Source organism: Apium graveolens, chromosome 11 (genome assembly GCF_009905375.1).
Source record: "Apium graveolens cultivar Ventura chromosome 11, ASM990537v1, whole genome shotgun sequence".
Lineage (NCBI taxonomy): Eukaryota > Viridiplantae > Streptophyta > Magnoliopsida > Apiales > Apiaceae > Apium > Apium graveolens.
The window spans coordinates 206,074,957-206,094,457 of NC_133657.1; the positions used below are offsets into that span (position 1 = coordinate 206,074,957).

At 32.5% G+C, this 19,501-nt stretch overlaps 2 protein-coding genes across 2 annotated transcripts; both read left to right on the plus strand.

The window, feature by feature from the left end:
- The first annotated feature begins 932 nt into the window (after positions 1-932).
- LOC141697101 (putative receptor-like protein kinase At5g59700) lies at positions 933-3,892 on the plus strand. Its single transcript, XM_074501318.1, has one exon. It carries the CDS (start codon positions 1,319-1,321, stop codon positions 3,743-3,745), a length of 2,427 nt encoding a protein of 808 aa, XP_074357419.1. The 5' UTR covers positions 933-1,318; the 3' UTR covers positions 3,746-3,892.
- Positions 3,893-12,512: 8,620 nt separating this feature from the next.
- On the plus strand, positions 12,513-19,403 carry LOC141697657 (DNA (cytosine-5)-methyltransferase CMT3-like). The gene is made up of 23 exons (XM_074502149.1): positions 12,513-12,918; positions 13,074-13,117; positions 13,786-13,879; positions 14,031-14,138; positions 14,232-14,351; positions 14,461-14,560; positions 14,674-14,769; positions 14,862-14,927; positions 15,032-15,201; positions 15,310-15,375; positions 15,471-15,737; positions 16,346-16,404; positions 16,490-16,556; positions 17,022-17,351; positions 17,434-17,502; positions 17,637-17,723; positions 17,813-17,900; positions 18,017-18,126; positions 18,226-18,330; positions 18,413-18,456; positions 18,550-18,619; positions 18,822-18,925; positions 19,021-19,403. The coding sequence occupies exons 1-23, from the start codon at positions 12,637-12,639 to the stop codon at positions 19,157-19,159; spliced, it is 2,685 nt and encodes an 894-aa protein (XP_074358250.1). The 5' UTR covers positions 12,513-12,636; the 3' UTR covers positions 19,160-19,403.
- Positions 19,404-19,501: the final 98 nt, after the last annotated feature.

Genomic DNA, 19,501 nt, shown 5'->3' on the forward strand with positions numbered 1-19,501 from the left:
AGGTAGCCATAAACAACATATGATACGGGAGTAGATTTGTTGGGTAAAAAGTATCGCAATTATTTTCCGGTGATGAGAATGGGGAAATTTAAAACTTAGTGAAGTTCAAGTTGAATGTGAACCAAAATCCAAAAAAGAAACACAACTCACGTAATATGTTTGTTAGTTGAAACCGCGTGTTAGGCAACCTTATCATAACAACTATACTACCACTGATGACTTTGAAACAACAGGAGGCAGGGCACCCACTAGGAAACTTCTCTCTACAAACATTGGGAGGCTGAGTGCTAATACATTATCACTTTTCATCTTAAACAACCATTGCAAATGTTTGTTGGTAAAATGGTGAGCCCTACTCCTCTCCTGCTCTTGCCCAGCTGTTTTCCTCATTCTTGATTTTGTTCTTTTTATCTAATCGATTGTACACGCATATGTAGACTGCAAAGAGTTGAACTTATAAGTCTGACATCTCACACGAAATACAAGAACTTAACTATTTCACCAACATTTTGTTGGCCATGATCTTTTGTTGCCTTGGGCAAAATCTTATCTATACTATATAATGAGAATAAGGCACCTGAAGTAGATCCCGAAAAACTTTTTGATTATATTGTGTATAATATATTTGACACATAATTATGTATGTTCCTAATTTTAATATAAGATAAAAAATGGTAAATAAATATTTTCTAATAAAAATCTAGATTTATATTTTTCCATGTGTTTTTTATGATCTTATAAAAATTATCATAAGATTAACCTCATGATCTTATTCTCGTATTATAGTACTATTAATTTACTTTTTGGTTCGTAAATAGAATCAAAATTTATAATTAACGCAGTGTGACCCGTATATGTGTTCTTGTAAGACCATTGACTGAACTTTAGTTTATTAGATTAGATCACTTCTGTTTGTGTCTTTTTCTAGGCTTGATGATTTTCTTCACATAAAAACATATCTGACAGTGTGTATCAACTATCAACTATCAAGCTTAAAGAACCACGACTCCACGAGTATTTTATAAAAGTAAAGTACCCACTTTAAATAATAGAAAGCTCTCTGGTAAGCCATTCTTTATTCACACAAAAAAAAACACATCTTCAAATTTCTTGATTTTGCTTAGCTGGGGGAATTTTGGTTGTTTATCTATACTGATTCTCGGCTGGTATTAAAGGTGACACCTTTGTTTATAGTTTGTTAATGTTCTTGATTTTCTTCTATATTAGGGTAATTGCATGGACTGATCACAAAAGCTAAATTAAGTTGTACTTAAAATTTGTATCTTGTTCTCCTAGTGTTGTTTAAGCAACTTTTATCATGGGTATGCTGCCAATATGGATATTGTTCATCATGTGTTTGATATGTTCTTCATTACAATTCAATCCTGTAGATAATTATCTTATAGACTGTGGTTCCTCTAAGAATACCTCCATAGGGACTCGAGTGTTCATGGCTGATAATTCCAGTCTTGTTACTCTCTTAACCCTGCAAACACTCTTTGTTAATACAACTTCAAAGCCTATTTCATCTACCACTGATTTAGCCTTGTATCAAACTGCTAGAGTTTTCGGTGGAATCTCCAACTACACTTTTCCAATCAAGAAACAAGGAGGGCATTTCATTCGCCTATACTTTTATCCTTTTAATCATGAATCGCGCAATCTAAGCACAGCTAGATTCTCTGTTAGTGCCCAAAGTTTTACCCTTCTTAGAGATTTTCAACCACCACGTGTCCCCGTAGTCAAGGAGTACGTATTGAACATAACTTCAGATAGTCTTGTTCTTAACTTCATTCCTTATAAGGATTCATTTGCATTCTTGAATGCTTTGGAAGTTATTTCAATCCCAGATGGGCTTATTCCTGATAGCGCCAAAACCTTTAATCCTTCTGGAGAACAAAATAATTTATGGAAGCATGCACTAGAGAAAGTTGCTAGGGTGAATATGGGAAAACTGGTAGTAAACCCTGAAAATGACTCTTTGTGGAGACACTGGGATTCTGATTTTAGCTATTTGAAACATGGCAATCTTGTCAGGTTCGTAGATAATATTACATCTGTAAATTACACAGGATTTCCAACTAAGGATATTGCTCCTGCCTCTGTCTATGGCACTGCAACAAAGTTGGACACGGATTCTGATCCAAACACTTTTACCAACATGACCTGGTCATTTGACGTTGATCCTGGTTTCAGTTATTTTGTCCGGTTTCACTTCTGTGATATAGTAAGCCTTGAGCCAAAAAACATGTTCTTTAATGTCTATATATACTCGTTATCAGTAGTTCGAGATCTTGATCTTAGTAAGCAAACATCGAACATGCTCCGCTCCCCTTACTACATTGATTTCATCTCAAGATCAAGGAATAATCGTAATCTGAGCATTAGTATTGGACCATCGGAGGCATACAATGCTTACCCAAATGGTATCCTCAATGGGATAGAGATCATGAAAATAAGTGATTCTCAGGGAAATCTTGATCTTGGTGAAACCAGAGAACAGTCCTCAACTTCAAACTCTATAATCAAGAGTTGGATGATATTAGGATCTGCTATTGTGGTGACATTCGTTGCTGTGGTTTTGGCATTAGTTTTCTTCATGATTTGGAGAAGAAGAAAACTAGCTCATTTGAATAACTCGACACAGGATAAATTTGGGAACAAGGGGCGTAAATCTACTGATGGGACTGTCACCATTTCCAGTTCAAATTTTGGTTATAGCTTTCCTTTGGCTGTAATTAAAGAGGCTACCGAGAATTTTAATGATGCTCTAATTATAGGTATTGGAGGCTTTGGTAAGGTTTATAAGGGAGTTTTAAGGGATGAGACTAAGGTTGCGGTGAAGAGAGGCGTTCCAGAATCTCAACAAGGATTTGCAGAATTCGAGACAGAAATTGAGATGTTGTCTCAATTTCGTCACCGTCATTTGGTGTCTTTGATCGGATACTGTGATGAACAAAATGAGATGATCATTATTTATGAGTACATGGATAATGGGACACTCAAGAATCATCTGTATGGCTCTGATCTTCCTAAATTGAACTGGAGACAGAGGCTTGAGATTTGCATAGGTTCTGCCAAAGGACTACACTATCTTCACACAGGTTCCACAAAAGCAATCATCCATCGTGATGTCAAGTCTGCAAATATACTACTTGATGAGAATCTCATGGCCAAAGTTGCCGATTTTGGGCTTTCGAAGAATGGTCCTGAGATGGATCATACTCATGTTAGCACTGCAGTGAAAGGAAGTTTTGGGTACCTTGATCCAGAGTATTTGATACGACAGCAACTAACCGAGAAATCAGATGTTTACTCTTTTGGAGTTGTAATGCTTGAAATTCTCTCGGGGAGGGCTGTTATTGATCCGTCACAGCCAAGAGAAACAGTGAATTTAGTTGAATGGGCAGGTAAATGGCTGTCACAAGGGAAGCTTGAAAAGCTAGTAGATCCTTATCTTGCAGAGGAAATAAAACCCGAGTCTCTGGAAAACTATGGAGAGATAGCTGAGAAATGTTTGGCTGAGCGAGGCGTTGATCGACCAACGATGGGAGAAATACTATGGAAACTGGAATGTGCATTACAACTTCAAGGTATTTCTGTAAGACCTAGGCTGAACAACCAGCCTTCAAACAGTCACTTTGAAGACAGTGTATTGTCTATGCAGTATAGTGTTGGAAGTGATATTGATGGTGTATCAATGAGTAAGGTTTTCTCTGATATGGTGAAAACTGAAATGAGGTAGCCTGGATATCAATCAAGAGGCTTGCTGTATTTTTCAATCAATTCGTTATATAGATACGAGGTTTGTAATGTTGCATAATCATTTATGTAATTTACATTATATTGGCAAATAAATATATGTTAATTAGGTATTAATTTTGTCGGTCTATCTATTTATCTATTATATTTATACATATTATAGGTGAACAAGATTTTTTACCTTTTTAGTAAATTATTTATATACCCTTTCAAGCATATTAAGTTCAAAAAAATAGAGTAAATTACAGAGTAGTGGCCGCATTTTACATCGATTGGTAAAATTTTCAAATTCTCAAAACAATGACCAATTTTTCTTTCCGGCTTTAAAAAAATAGTTGTCGTCAACTCCCGTTAAGCATTCACCGTTAAATAATAAATTTAAAACGTAAATTACAGAATGGTGACCGTTCTTCACACTTATTTTCAAAATAGTGGTTAACTTTAATAAATTGTTGAATTTTTTTTCACCCTTTAAAAGACTGGTTTTGACAAATTGCTATCCGGACTCACACTTTTATTGTCACTAAAAACATATGATATCGCTAAACAAATAAATACAAACACAACTCAAATACTCATCAGTTTTTTCACTTTTTCTAATTCAATCAAGTGCCCGACTTTCATGTTTTTTCAACCTTCAGACAAGAACACAAATAAAAAATTTAGCAGAAATATGGAGAAGAGCATCCACCTACTGAAAAAATATATAACCAAAGTGATACTGATTTGTTAATCAACGCCTAGTATTATGATCAATCTGGATGAACTCTTTAAAACTCTTCCCACAATATGTCATTATTTTGAACATTTAAAAGTATAGCCACTATTTTAAAAATAAGTGTAAAGTATGACTACTATTATGTAATTTACGCTTTAAATATTTGAGTTGACGGCGAAAATTTAATGGGAGTTGACGGCGACCATTTTTTTAAGAAACGGAAAGAAAAGTTGGCCACTATTTTGAGAATTAAAAATGTTAGTCACTATCTTGAATGTTGGTGTAAATTACGACCAGCAATATATAATTTACTCAAAAAAATATTACTTATATTTTTCAGTGGAATCGAACCCACAACCTCGTGAAAAAGGAAAGACTATGTTAAATTTTACAACCATTACAACAACACAAACTTTGATATTATTTTATAAAATTATCAACTACATCTATTTATCTATTTAACATGAGATTTTAAACATTTAATAAATTACACATTTATCGCTTTAACCCCCAAGGTATGAGATTTCATACCCTTTAACTTTTTTTACCGTTACCAGTATAAATCGGAGGGCCAAAAAAGATATTTACCCTCCGAGTTGTACCGTTATGGGTCAAAAGGTACATTTTTCATAACTTGAGAGTGAAAAAGTTGATTTCTTACATATTTATTATATCTACTAACCCATAAAGTATATTATGGTGTACTTTTTAACTCTCAAGATATACGAAATGGACTTTTAAACCATCAAGGTATAAGAAACGTAACTTTTAACCTTAAAGAATACAACTTAGAGAGAATATTTTTTTTTTACCCCTACAATTTATACCGGTATCAGTGAAAGGGGATAAAGGGTACGAAATTTTATACCTTGGGTGTTAAAAGATACGAGTTCAAATATTTGGGATTGATGGGTATAACGTAATATACTTTAAGGCTCAAAAGATCATCAAGCCGAAATTATATTCACATCTACTATAACCATCATAATAGATGTCTTCAACGAGTATACAAGATTGTCATGAAGATATTTCATTAAAACTTATAATCTCAATTCTTGCGATAAACTGGGTATAAAAAATACTTACTTTGCAAATCTTACCTGTTGTGCAAGACATGCTTGTATTATGACAACACTAAGTCATACTGACAACCCTGAGATTTAGTTGTATGATAGTCTAAATCTGTATTTTGTATTGTATTACTTGAGTTTGTAATAATGTTAAAGATCAGACTGAAGTATTTTTCTGTGAACAGTCTCGGACCTAAGAATAAACTCTGAAAGAAGATCAACAAGATCATGCCTTAGAGGAAAGGTGAAAAAGTTGGAGTTGAATAAATCTGTTTTAGAAAAAAATGTTCTAAGTTAAGGTATCTACAAGTCACGGATCAAATCGTATAGAGAAGTCATTCGAGAACTCCAAAATGACTTATCGATAAGTCCAAATTGGCTTATAGAGACATCTCAGAGATATCGACAAGTCAAATGAAGATGTGAAGATTGGAGATATCGACAAGCCAATATCTCATTAGAGTCAATCTCTCATTAGAGATCTCAGAGATATCGACAAGTCAAAATGCATATAGAGATCTCAGAGATATCGACAAATCATTTCTACATGCAGAGATTTGGAGACCTCGACAAGCCAGGTTCATTTATAGAGAACTCAGAGATCTCGACAAGTCAAAGACACTTATAGATAACTCATAGACCTCAACAAGCCAAATTCACTTATAGAGAACTCGGAAATATCGACAAGTCAAAATACTTATAGAGAACTCAGAGATCTCTATAAGCCATTATACTTATCGAGATATCAGTTCTCTATACAACAAACCGAAGGTCTCGATATTAATCTCAAGTACAGAATGAAGACAAGTTAAAGATTCAAGATTATCAATCAACAAACGATCTAATCACCTAGATTGAAAATTCTACAAAAACAGTTTGAAGAGTGCAAGATCAATGATTAAGATTAACTGACAAAGGAAGGTCGCGGACCTACAAGATTTGTAAGAATTCACTAAGCCAAAAATGAAAAAGATTAAGGATAACTTAAAGTAGGGTTTAATACATCTTATTGCATGTTGTGTAAATCCTTGTTTACTAATCTATAAAGTAAATACTGGTTCTTTAATTTTCTTGTACTCTCTTAAGACAGAAGGTGAGTTTTTTACTTACAAAAAATCCAGAAATTTGTAGCAAGACATATTTAATTTTAATATAAAGTTAAGTGAGTTTTAAAAATACTGTGTTTGTTGTACATGCTTTATTAATTATGTTAAACATAATATCTCTAAACATTTTGAAAAAAGTCTAAAAATCAAGAAAACACATTCACCTTCATATGTGTTGCACTCAATATCTAACATTACCTATAAGTAAACAACTAAACTTAATTTTACTTTTAATAAACAAATAAAAGAATGTGTGGACATTATAAGTTTTTATAAATTATACGGTGCATCTGAAATAAATAAATAGAAAATATAATTAATATTATTTTAGACGACATGTATGAACTTAAATGATGAGATGCAAACATAATCAACAACTTTTATATTATAATCGAAATGAAAATAAGCATTTTTACCTTATATTAACAATATCGATATCTTCTTGTAATATATATAAATGATAAATTACAAGAATTAGAATGCATAACACCTTGTGCTTTGCAAGAATTTTCATATTTTATTATAATCTCGTATAAAGAAAATAAAAAATGACAATCCATTTATTACAATAAAAGTCATTTAATATTTTGGAAATTCAAATGTGTAATATTTTGCTAAATTCTATTTCATACTCTGGGGTCGAAGGGAACTATCGCCAACTAATAACATTTAAATCAATCAACATGTAGAAATTATAGTGAAAAATGAATCAATTATCATAATATAAAATGTAAATGCATGAAATCAAATGTGCCACGTACTTTGCACGAGTTATTATGCTATTTTATTTTAAAAGTAAATCATATATTGAATAATTATGAATTTAATCCACATGATCAAATAAGTATTAAGAGGATATAAAGTCTCTAAAAAACTACTAGTAAAATGTTTTGGTCACGATTCATGTTCAACATGTATGTCTGCGTTGGTCAAAACTCACAAGTCAAAACTGAGGGATACTCATCAAATACCTGACTATTATGAATTTCTGAACTGGATATTGATTTCCGTACTGCATGAAGCTTCTCCATTGCATACGTTTTTTGGACCGCCTAAAGTTCCATCACTTTAAATTCAGTGGAGTGCTTACTTAAATAAATTGATTTATGGTTATCATATTTATGTAAATAAATTGAATTTTCAGACTAAGGGCTTGTTTGAGAAAGTACTTATAAATGATATATTGATTTATAATCCCGTATTACATAAAACACAATATTTATTAAAAGGAGCATATTGGGGAGAAATGAAGGGAAAAAATAGAAAATTATCCACTTACTTTTGGTGTGTTTTACTTATTTCACTTGCATTCAATTTATAGGCCATGAAAGGGGAACAAATAGGACGAGCAAATTCATGACATGGCAAACATTCCAAACATTTCTACTACTACCCCTAGCCCTGCTAGGGGTGAGCAAAATCGAAACGAAAAATTGAACCAGGTAATTTATGTTCGTTCAGTTTTTTTTTTAATTTCGGTTATTTTAGTTTTTCGTCTTCAACCGAAATAAAATCGGCTTGGTTCGATTTTCCAAAATTCCGGTTCGTTTAAAACTAAATTAAATTTACATAAAATTTTAATTTGGATTATATATATAGGGTCTTACTCCATTGAGAATATTTTTTTGGTGAGATATAAGATCTAATCTCAACCACAAAAATTTAAATATATTTTTAATCTAGACCATTCATTTTAAATTTTATCATCTTCCCCAACTATCATCTCTTACATTTTCTTCTTTCTACTTACCACCCACCATTACCTCCAACCACCGACAACCACCATTTCCGGCCACCACCACCACCGGTGACCACCACTACCTCCAGCGATCACCAGAAAATCACCACCGGCAAATATAAAACCACCACCGTCAAATCAAAGATCACCACCGGACTACAAAAAAATCACCACCGAAAATATAAATTCACCACCGCCAAACTTAAAATTACCATCAGAAAACTAAAAATCACCACAAAAAAATAAAAATAACCACCACAACCACCCCACTGCATCTCTAACCAGCCATGCTCTGACCACCAGAATAAAAAATTCACTAAATCAAACTATCACAACCACCACATCACAATCACACATGTCTTTCATATACCATTAATCATTGCAATCAACCTGAAAATCACCGAATATCAAACTGAATCACCAAGAATCCTCAGATCTGAACAGTAAATCAGCAAATCACCTTCATTTAGAGCTCGAGCAGAGTTTTAATGGCGTCTCAATCACTACAAGATTTCTGCACATCAATCTCTTTCGTCCTAAGCATCGTCAACGATTTAATTGGAGCATACCGTCTTGATTTGAAGAAAAGTGTTGATGATGGCGGAGGTGATATAGGTGTGTTGCTAGAGTTGAATGTGGTGTAATGGTGATCGATGGCAGGGGCGAAAGGAGGGAGGGGTGGAGAGAGAAGATCGTAGATCCGGTCCTTTTTCCGGCGACGGTGGTGGCCAGTAGTTGGCGGCGGAGACCGGTGAGGGCTGGTGAGGTAGGGGTGGGTGAAGAGAGTGTGTTGGATGAGGGAGATTAAAGATAAAAAATAAAGTATAAAATATAAAATCGGTGGGTGAGATTTAATGTAGGGATACAAATTATATGACTGAGATTATATCTCAATTCTCAATTTAATTGGGGTTCTCATTTGAGTAACTCCCTATATATATATATAGAGGGAGATACTATAAGTATAATAACATATTATTAGGATTATAATACTTTTTTATATGTATGTGTTATGACCTTAAGCTATCAGACACCAGTTAAATATTGGATGAATTTCACCTATGCCGCCCACCTCGGAACTAGATTCAATTGTAAGCATCAAATATTTTTCATCAGTTCATCTAGTAATTAATTAGGTATTATCGAGTCATCTTCTAAATTATTTTCTCATTCTAATTAGTAATAAATAATACATGTCTTTTGTGATTGTTTCTTTTTATTTAATCATGTAAATAGTCTAGATTTTTTTACTTATAATTTCAAAGCTGTTGTAAGATGAATACAACTTTATTCTAATTAAAATTTGTTTTTAATATATAAAAACCGAATTGAATAAACCAAAATATTTCGATTTGGTTTTCGATTTGTTTTATAAGTAAGTTCGGTTCAACTACAAAACAAAAACAACTATTCAGTTTTCGGTAAATTCAGATCGGTTCGGTTTTTGACCGAACCCATCGAATACTCTGCCCTGAGCCCTATTATTTTTTTTGACAAAAATGACAATCATTTATAACACTCCTAATATACTAAAATGAAAGCGAAAACACGACTGATTATTACTCCAATATGTTATTGTTGACCAATGATTTGGAAGCAATAGGCAATGAGGTTTTCGAGAATATACAAATTTACAAGGATATTGAACAATCTACCAAGTTCACTTAATAAGATGCAATAATTTTAAAGTTAAAGGGGATAATCAAAAGTGAGTATCAGTTTTCGTGACTACTGGCTATTAAGAATGATTTGTGAATAGTTAAAAGCATTTAGAATTAAACCCGAAAAGCTCAACTTAGTTAGAGAAAAATAAAGATCAAGTTATCAAAATAAATTATAAGAAATACGACATCCTTCAAAAAAACCTTTTTAAAGTTATATGAGCAAAAAATGAATTCACTCTTGAAAGTTGTTACAGATGTTAAAAATACGAATATATTAAAAACAATTGTCCTGAGAAAATTAAATAAAATGAAGGCAAGCGCCAAGAATAATTAGTGCATGATAATATAAATTTGTTAGTGCTATTGAGTTCATTGTTGACCAAGTTGCCAAAAATATCGATGGATGGTGAATTGTCTCGAGTTCAACCCATCATATTGTAGAAACTACGGCGAGTCTTATCGAGTTTCAAAAGATAAAAAAAAATAACAAGAAAATTTAATGGAATACAATGATTATTTGAATGTGGTATGAATTAAACTGCATTAATATTTATTACTAGTTTTATACCTATTATTATAATTTTTTTTATTTATGTGCAAACTCACTTGTAGTAATTATTTTATTAATGTTAACCTTTATTCTTTTTGTTTGATTGCATTTTTTCATGAAATTTAATGTTTTTCTAATTTATAATTATTAAATTTCATATTTCATAAATATTTTTCACTCTCCTTCTATTATATACCAAACCATGTTAATTGTTTTACATCAATTATATAATGATATAATGTCAAAAATAAATGATACAATAGGTCATTAACACTACATTAATTGAATATATTGATAGATTATTAAAGATGATGAAACCTATATTAAAACAATATTTCCTGAAAGTTGCATATAAGAACAATATTTCTGAAAGTTGCATATAAAGTTAATGCATGAGAAGTTTGTACAATCGACAATTTTTAGACGACAACACTAAAACATTTTATTTATTGTAATATATACTGCGTTATTTTAATTATTATCGTGCAAAGTGATTATGTACTTCAAACGCAAACGCAGGGAGCGCGAGTTCTGTAAACGTATAATTATAATATAATATTTGTTTATAATTGTTTTTTTGCACTTTTCTACTTGTAGTTGAGATTTTTTTTTCAACTTATTTTTGCCTTTCCTCGTATTTATTCGGCTCCGCCACTAAATCAACCAACATTTTCACATTAACACCAATTTATATGCAACACACAAATGAACAATTATAAAAATTAAATTATGGTTGGTGCTTTTCGCGTTTTTCACGTGTTATCATGCTAATTTATATTGTTTGCTACTTAGCATAAATTCTTGAGGTTTTTACTATTATAATTCATTAAGATTTTTTATATTTACAATTTATTATTTTGTTTCCATGTAAAATTCTTACATTAGCATTTAAATTATTTAGTTTGCCTTTAATTAAACATTTTTTTGGAAATTTAATAGGCCCGGATAAAGTCAAGTCCGCTCCTGTAGTCCAAAATAGGTCACTTATTTTTCATGTAAATCCGACTCATCATAATTTTTTAAAAAGGCCATATCCAATACGATTTTAAAAATTCTCAACTTTTAAAAATTTGATGGAATACAATTTGTGTACCTATCGTCCTATCCTCAAAATGTGTACCTATCCTCAAAAATCAAGATAGGGGGAGACTCGCATTATACTTAACAATTGGACTTTACTTTATTCTTATCATTTAACTAATTTACTAAGTTGTTCACGACGGTTTTTAATATATTTTTAAATAAAACAAATAAAAACATGTCTAAATTAATATTATTAATATTTTTTGGATTTTTCTTTTCGGATTTGTCATCATGAAATTCGAATAACCGCTATCTGATTAAACATTTTACTTTCGACGAGTGCTATCTCGTTGTTTTAAAATAAAATATAAAAAATAGATCAATTACTAATCATTAATTAATTTTAAAACAAAATATCCAAGCATATATATTCTTGTCGACAAATTTAATTAATAAAATAAAAATAATAAAGTAATAATTATTTAAAAGAAACGTTCATGGCACATGGATATATATTTTGTTTTTATATTAATTTGTTACAAAAACCCGCAAGGATTGACTTTGGTTAAAAAGTGGATAACTATTCTTCTACGATAAAAAAATAAATTTAAACCATTTTTGGTTTATATTCAAAAAAATTAATATTTTAGTGACAGCTGTTGATTCGATTACAAAACTTAAACTGAGTAGTAATGTTTGTGATTGTAACAAGAAATGGAAATTAGTTAGAGTTGAATGGGAAGAATTTAAGCAACGTTCGTATTCTGATTAATACTAATCCGGATGTGGAAATCAAAAAAATTTAAAAAAGGGGAAAAACAAACCAATCTAACCCAAATTTTTAGGGGATTAAATTCCCGCTCATAGCATCCCGCCTCTCTCTCCACATTATACACACACACAGAGTCCTACTATTACCACGACCTAAAATAACCTTTCTATCTTCTCCCCCAAACTCTCTCCCTAAAATAATCTCTCTCTCTCTCTCTCTGTGTCTCTCTCGCTATGGCTGGTAAGAGAAATGCGTCGAAAGCAGGTTCTTCTGATAAAGTAGATCTAAAAGCAGGAGGCAAGAGAGCTAAAGTGAAGGCAATTGAAGAGGAATATTTTGTTTTAAATGTGAGCGATGCGGAGGAGGCAGAGCAAGTTCTGGCAGAAGCTGTAGATTTGGTTGTCGCTCGGAAACCAAAGCGTAACAAGAATACTGGAGAGGATAGTGTTTTTATTGGCGATCCCATTGAAATTGATCTAGCCAAGAAGTTATGGCCTCATCGATATCTCAATCAGGTCTCTCTCTCTCTCTCTCTCTCCCTCTCTCCCCTCCTCTCCCCCCTCTCTGCCTCCCCCTCCTCTGCCTCCCCCTTCTCTCTCTCTCCCTCCCTCTCGCTCGCTCCCTCTCTATTATCAATTTAATTTGGTGCTGTGTTTTTTATTATTAATAGACTAAAGGAGCTGCTACTACTACTAAGGGTGCTACTTCTGGAAGGTACTATTTCACTTCAACTCAGGGACAGAGTTGCTGCTTAACATTTGTAATATTTAGTTTTTTTCTAAATACCGCTTTTAATTTACATTAAATCTCACTTGTATTTTAATCACCCAAGTTTTTGTTGTTCTCTTTGTTCTTATTGCAATTCAAACACATTTTTACTGCACGAAATCTTTTACCAGTAATTATAATTTTCTCGGTACACCTATAAAAGGGCAAGTTATGATTTCAATAGAAATGTACATGTTATGATTTGAATAGAAATGTATATGCCTCCCCAACCGCAGAAGGTTCAATCATCAGTATTGGTCTTTTTATTGCATAATTCTCCTATCTCAAAGTCTCCCTGCATCAATTGTACTGTACTAAAAAAGCTTTCTAACTATGCAAATTAAGATGCTCATCCCATTTCTTTTAAGTTACTAACAAAATATTAATGCTTAATTGTATTTTTCTATCGTTTTCCTGCATTTTACTTGTATATATATTCATTTGTTTCTTCAATCTTCGTACATTTTCACATTTGTTATTGCCCCACCATCTAGGCTAGTATTTGATGTATCTGTATTGTACTAAGTTATAAAGAATTCGGGTTTTGTTTGCTATACACCATTGGATTTACTTAACTATAGACTAAACTTGTTTTCATCAATTTTTTGAAACAGCATGGATGAGAAATGTCAAGCTCGTAGGCATTATAAGAAAGCAAAAGTTGACGGGCATATGGATTTTTCTCTCGGAGACGATGCTTATGTCATGGTAAACTTTACTTTTTCTTGGAATGATTAAATAGTTAATAGTTATGTTATAATTGTCTTTAAATTTGAATAAACGAATAATCTGATTTTTTTATTAACCTTCAATTTGTGTTTTATAAAGCTAATACTTTATTTTTTGGGCTTAATCTCAGGCCGCTGATGGCGAAGAGAATTATATATGTCGGATTGTTGAAATGTTTGAGGGTGAAGATGGGGTACCCTACATAACGGCTCAATGGTTTTATAAGGCAAAAGATACAGTAAGCAATTTATAAAATTGTGCTAGTCTTGTTTTCATTAATATTTGCTTAAGTTTGACAGATCTATTGTTCTGTTTTTTATTTTTATTTTAGGTCATAAAAGATTGCAATTTCCTAATTGACAGCAAACGGGTATTCTTGTCGACAATTAAAGATGACAACCATCTTGATTGTCTTCTCAAGAAGATTAAAATTGTTCAAGTACCCCTAAATGTGAGAATGTGTCCTCTATGATTTGAATTACTCTCTTGCTCTCCTTTTCTCTCTCTCACACAATTATATATCTTATATAATGAATTCTATTTTCTTTTTATTGTATTAGGCTGATGTTGAATCAAGAAATGCTATTGTTTCAAATTGTGACTACTATTATGACATGATGTACTATGTTCCTTTTTCAACATTTATGAATCCTGAACATGGTAATGTTTCCTACTAAGTACTAATTGTTGTTATAGCTTACTTAAACTTCTCCAATGTTGTCTTCTTAGAAGAATACCTATGAACTGATTTTTGAAACTTCATCGTTTCGTAGATGGCACTGAAGTTGAAAATGGATCTTATTTTAACATCTTTAGCGAGAGTAATGACATCCAGCAGGATGTAGGGAATAAGAAACTCAAAGAACTAGGTACTGATTACTGCTTAACTAACTCATCTGCTGTCGTCATTTTAGAAGAATGTTTACAAGCTGATTATCTAACCTTGTTCGTGGTTTTGCAGATGGCTCTAAAGTTGTCTTAGATGATATTCAGCTGGAGGAAGGGAGTAAGAAACCCAAAGAACAAGGTACTGCTTATGTTTCTTTATCTCCTCCATTGTCGTTGTCTTGGAAGAATATTTATGAATTGATTGTTGAACCTTGGTTTTTTGTTCTGTAATTGGCACTGAAGTTGAAAATAGATCTAAATCGACCATCTCAAGTGAAAGTGATGATATTCAACAAGATGTAGGGAGCAAAAAACCAGTAGAAATGAAGCTGCTTGACCTATTTTCTGGATGTGGTGCCATGTCCACGGGACTCTGTCTTGGTGCCACTATGTCGGGTGTCACACTTGTTACGGTAAGTCGTAATTTAATGTTATTAAGTTGTCACCAATTTAAAGAACAAAACCTGCTTCTTTATGGATTATTATTGTATTTAATTTCTAACCAAGCCATTTTATAACAGAAATGGGCTGTTGACCTAAACCAATACGCATGCCAAAGTTTAAAATACAACCATCCAGAGACCGAGGTATATTTTTAGTATCATGTCCTTTTCTTTATTTTTATTATCTAGGTCGTCAGTTTTCTGTACTTGTCTTGCTCACTGTTGTGGAATTTTCACAGGTCAGAAATGAGAAAGCTGACGAGTTTTTGGAACTTCTAAAGCATTGGAAAAGGCTTTGTGACTTGTTTTTGTTGATCGGAGATAAGAGCCATCATAAACAAATTTCACCCCCAGAGATGAAGGACAGTGTTGAAGATAATGAGGAAAAAGAAGTGGATAATGAGGAAAAAGAAGTGGATAATGAGGAAATTTTTGAAGTAGAGAAGATTTTATCTATATGCTATGGCATTCCTGACGGACAGAAGGAAGCTGGATTGTATTTCAAGGTATGAAATATTCATGCTCATTTTTGGAAACAATATAGAATGTTGTTAACTGTACTCAGTAGTGCTATTCTTTTTGGCTTTTGCCATTACCGGTTCGTCATATATTTGATTAAATAGATGAAATCCCACATGGACACAAACTGTTGGAATGTCCTGCTCTGTGAATTGCAAGTATGGCTATAATTGGAACTGGTCTTGGGCTTGAGCAGATATTAGGCAAGATCATTTAATATTGTTACCAAGATTGATTTGTGGATGGTATAATCTTTAGTGGAGAGCTGCTATTATGAGTATTGTAGGTAACTACAAAAATTAGAAAATTGTTTGTCCATCGAACTAGAACATTGTGGAATATAGTTTGTCTTTAGAACTAGAACATTATTGGATATGGATGAATACCAAAGTACTTAGAGTAATTTTATTGTACTGGTGTCATGTATAGGGATAGCAATACGAGTTAGTGAAAGATGTTTTGTCAAGCATAACCTCTGATCTAATAGTTATAGTTTGTAATGGATAGTCATGCTCTAAAATGTATCAGATAACATGAGAATAATGCACTTTTAACAAATAAAAAATCTGAACTTAATTAAATATTAACTGCTTAGATCCGTTGGAAGGGCTATGGGGAGGATGACGACACCTGGGAGCCAGAAGAAGGGTTATGGTAATACTCTCACATCCCTTTGTACTCTAGTTTTACCTGTATCTTTCTTCTCTGTTGTTCATTATTTTGTACCATTATGTACCAGTGGTGCCAAGGATAAGCTCCAGGAGTTTGTCACAGATGGTTTTAATTCCAAGATTCTTCCGTTGCCTGTAAGTTTAATAGACCACTGACTTGTAAGTTTAAAAGAGATAAAATACTATTATCTGTTTTTCTAACATTGTAGCTGTCTGCAATTTTATTGCATGGACCAGACCAACTGTCCTACTATTAGATGTATGGGTAATGCGTAATTAGCAGTAAAAAGTTTTAACATCCTAGTAACCTAATCTTCAATTTTTATACCTCTTACATTTGTAATATAATCCCTGAACTGGTATATTTCCCTTTCTTCTATTCATTATGTTGAGTAAAAGAGTATATCCTGCAACAGTTTAGTGTGCCTCCTTTGCATTTAAGGCATTTTTTATGATTCTCTGTTTTGCCTTCCTATGCGTACATACAAGAAAAAAAATCTTATAGTCTCTTCACATTACCCTTTTATATAGTAAGAGAAATGTTCAAAGAATCAGTCATGTTTAGATTAAATTTGTTTATACGTTATGATGATTAAACAGGGTGATGCTGATGTCGTATGCGGAGGTCCTCCGTGTCAAGGGATTAGTGGGTTTAATCGATTTAGGAACAGCGAAAATCCCTTAAATGATCCAAAAAATGAGCAACTTCTAGTTTACATGAATATAGTGGAGCACTTGAAGCCAAAATATGTCTTAATGGAGAACGTAGTTGATATTGTCAAATTTGCCAAAGGCTTTTTGGGAAGATATGCATTAGCTAGGCTTGTCGGGATGAACTACCAGGCCCGATTGGGTATGATGGTTGCAGGAGCGTATGGCCTTCCCCAGTTTCGTATGCGGGTGTTTTTGTGGGGTGCATATCATACAATGGTAACAATTTTTTTATGATAATGCCTACTTACTCCATCATGATTACGCAAATTTACTTACATTATGTATTTTTAATATGCAGAAGTTGCCTCGATACCCGTTACCTACTCACAATGTTGTTGTAAGAGGACATTCTCCTCTAGAATGGGAGGTTTGTTTTGTATACTCTAGTAAAATTTGTTATCGAGTAAAATTATGAAGTAAACTTAGATATCTACTTTCCCTTACTCTACCCACAAATTTATTATATTTTCAATATTAATCCACTTGTTTAATTGCTTGTAGTCAAATGCTGTTACATATGATGAAGGTTCTGCTCCTGAATTGAATGACAAATTGTACTTGGGGGATGCTATTTCTGATCTTCCAGGAGTATGTATATTATGTGTGATTACATTTTGCCATGGCGGTAAGTTTTATTTATTTTTAAATTCTTTCAATTCTCTTTCTATTTCCAACAGGTGGAAAATAATGAGTCTCGTGATGAAATGCCATATGGTATTGAGCCCGAAACTGAGTTTCAGAAGTTCATTAAATTAAGTAAAGAAGGTACACAATAATGTTCTTAAATCATGCATTTCATTCTAAACTCTGTAGTTTGTGTTCTAGTTTGGTTTTTGCATTATAAGTTTTATTAAGTCAGCTTTGCTTCATCATATATGCAGTGATGCTAGGTTCAACAATGGCAGAATCAAACTCCATTTTATATGATCATCGTCCCCTCAAATTAAATAATGACGATTACGAGCGTGTTTGTCAAATACCTGTCAGAAAGGTTAAAAGACTTGTCTATTGATACTGATTTAAATATCATGATAATGTTGTTAAACTGTTTGATTTAGTTTAACTGTTATTACTCATATGTGAAACTCAGGGTGCTAATTTTAGAGATCTAAAAGGTGTTAGAGTTCGTGCTGATAATAAAGTAGAATGGGATCCAAATGTTGAACGTCAACTTTTGAAGTCCGGAAAGCCTTTGGTATGATTTCCTTATTAGTACTATTAGTTCTAAATCCGATATTTCTATTAGGTCAACAATAATCTTATTTGATATTGCATAGGTTCCTGAATATGCCATGTCATTTATGCGAGGAACCTCAACTAAGTAAGGATTTTTTATTTCATTTATTTTCTTTATTAATTGGACATGTTTATTCTACGGTTATTTTCAATATTTTTTATTTTGAAATTTTAACAGGCCATTTGGGAGATTATGGTGGGATGAAACTGTACCTACTGTAGTTACAAGGGCGGAACCACATAATCAGGTATGTGCTGTGTAGTATATAATTTATTAGTGATCACTAATCATACAACTAAAAATCTTTTGTTTCTAACAGTATAACTCACAAATATAGTAATGGAAAAAACATATCAACCATTAAGTTTTATGTGTTGCCTATTATTTACTTTGGTCTTCGGTTTGCAAACCTATAATTCTTTCTACTAATTAATTAATTTATTTGCTAGATAATAATACATCCCACCCAACACCGAGTACTCACAATTCGTGAGAATGCCAGACTTCAGGGATTTCCGGATTATTATAAACTTTTTGGTCCTATCAAGGAAAGGTAATTAGTTTAAAATGGTTTTTACTTGTATATCATATAAATAGCCTATAATTTCTTATGTAAAAATCTTAAACAATTGTATATAATTGACACAGGTACATTCAAGTAGGTAATGCCGTTGCGGTTCCTGTAGCAAGAGTTCTTGGGTATTCATTAGGATTATCTGTCAAAGGCTGTGATTGTCGTGAAGTTGAGCATTTATTGACTTTGCCAAGCGGTTTTCCTAACATTTAGGACTGCTCCCTCCTTCCATTTCTGAAATTGTGTTCATCTCATTTCATTTATTGAACTTAAGAGACAATTTTAGTGTTTTAATTGTTTTTATTGCGAGTATGGCACATTTTTATGTGACAATGCTCTGTTGAGATTGCTAGAAATCTTTCAATAAGATTAATTAGTGAGAATTAAAGTAGAAATTGCAATTGAACGTTGTTTATTATTACCTGCTTACTACTGAACTATCTATCTTGGTATCTGATGTTTTTTTGTGCCTTTATCCTTTGTTGGGCAGAGTTTCATACTCTTCTTATGACATCGACGTGATTTCTATTTTACAACATTATCTGAGGTACAATT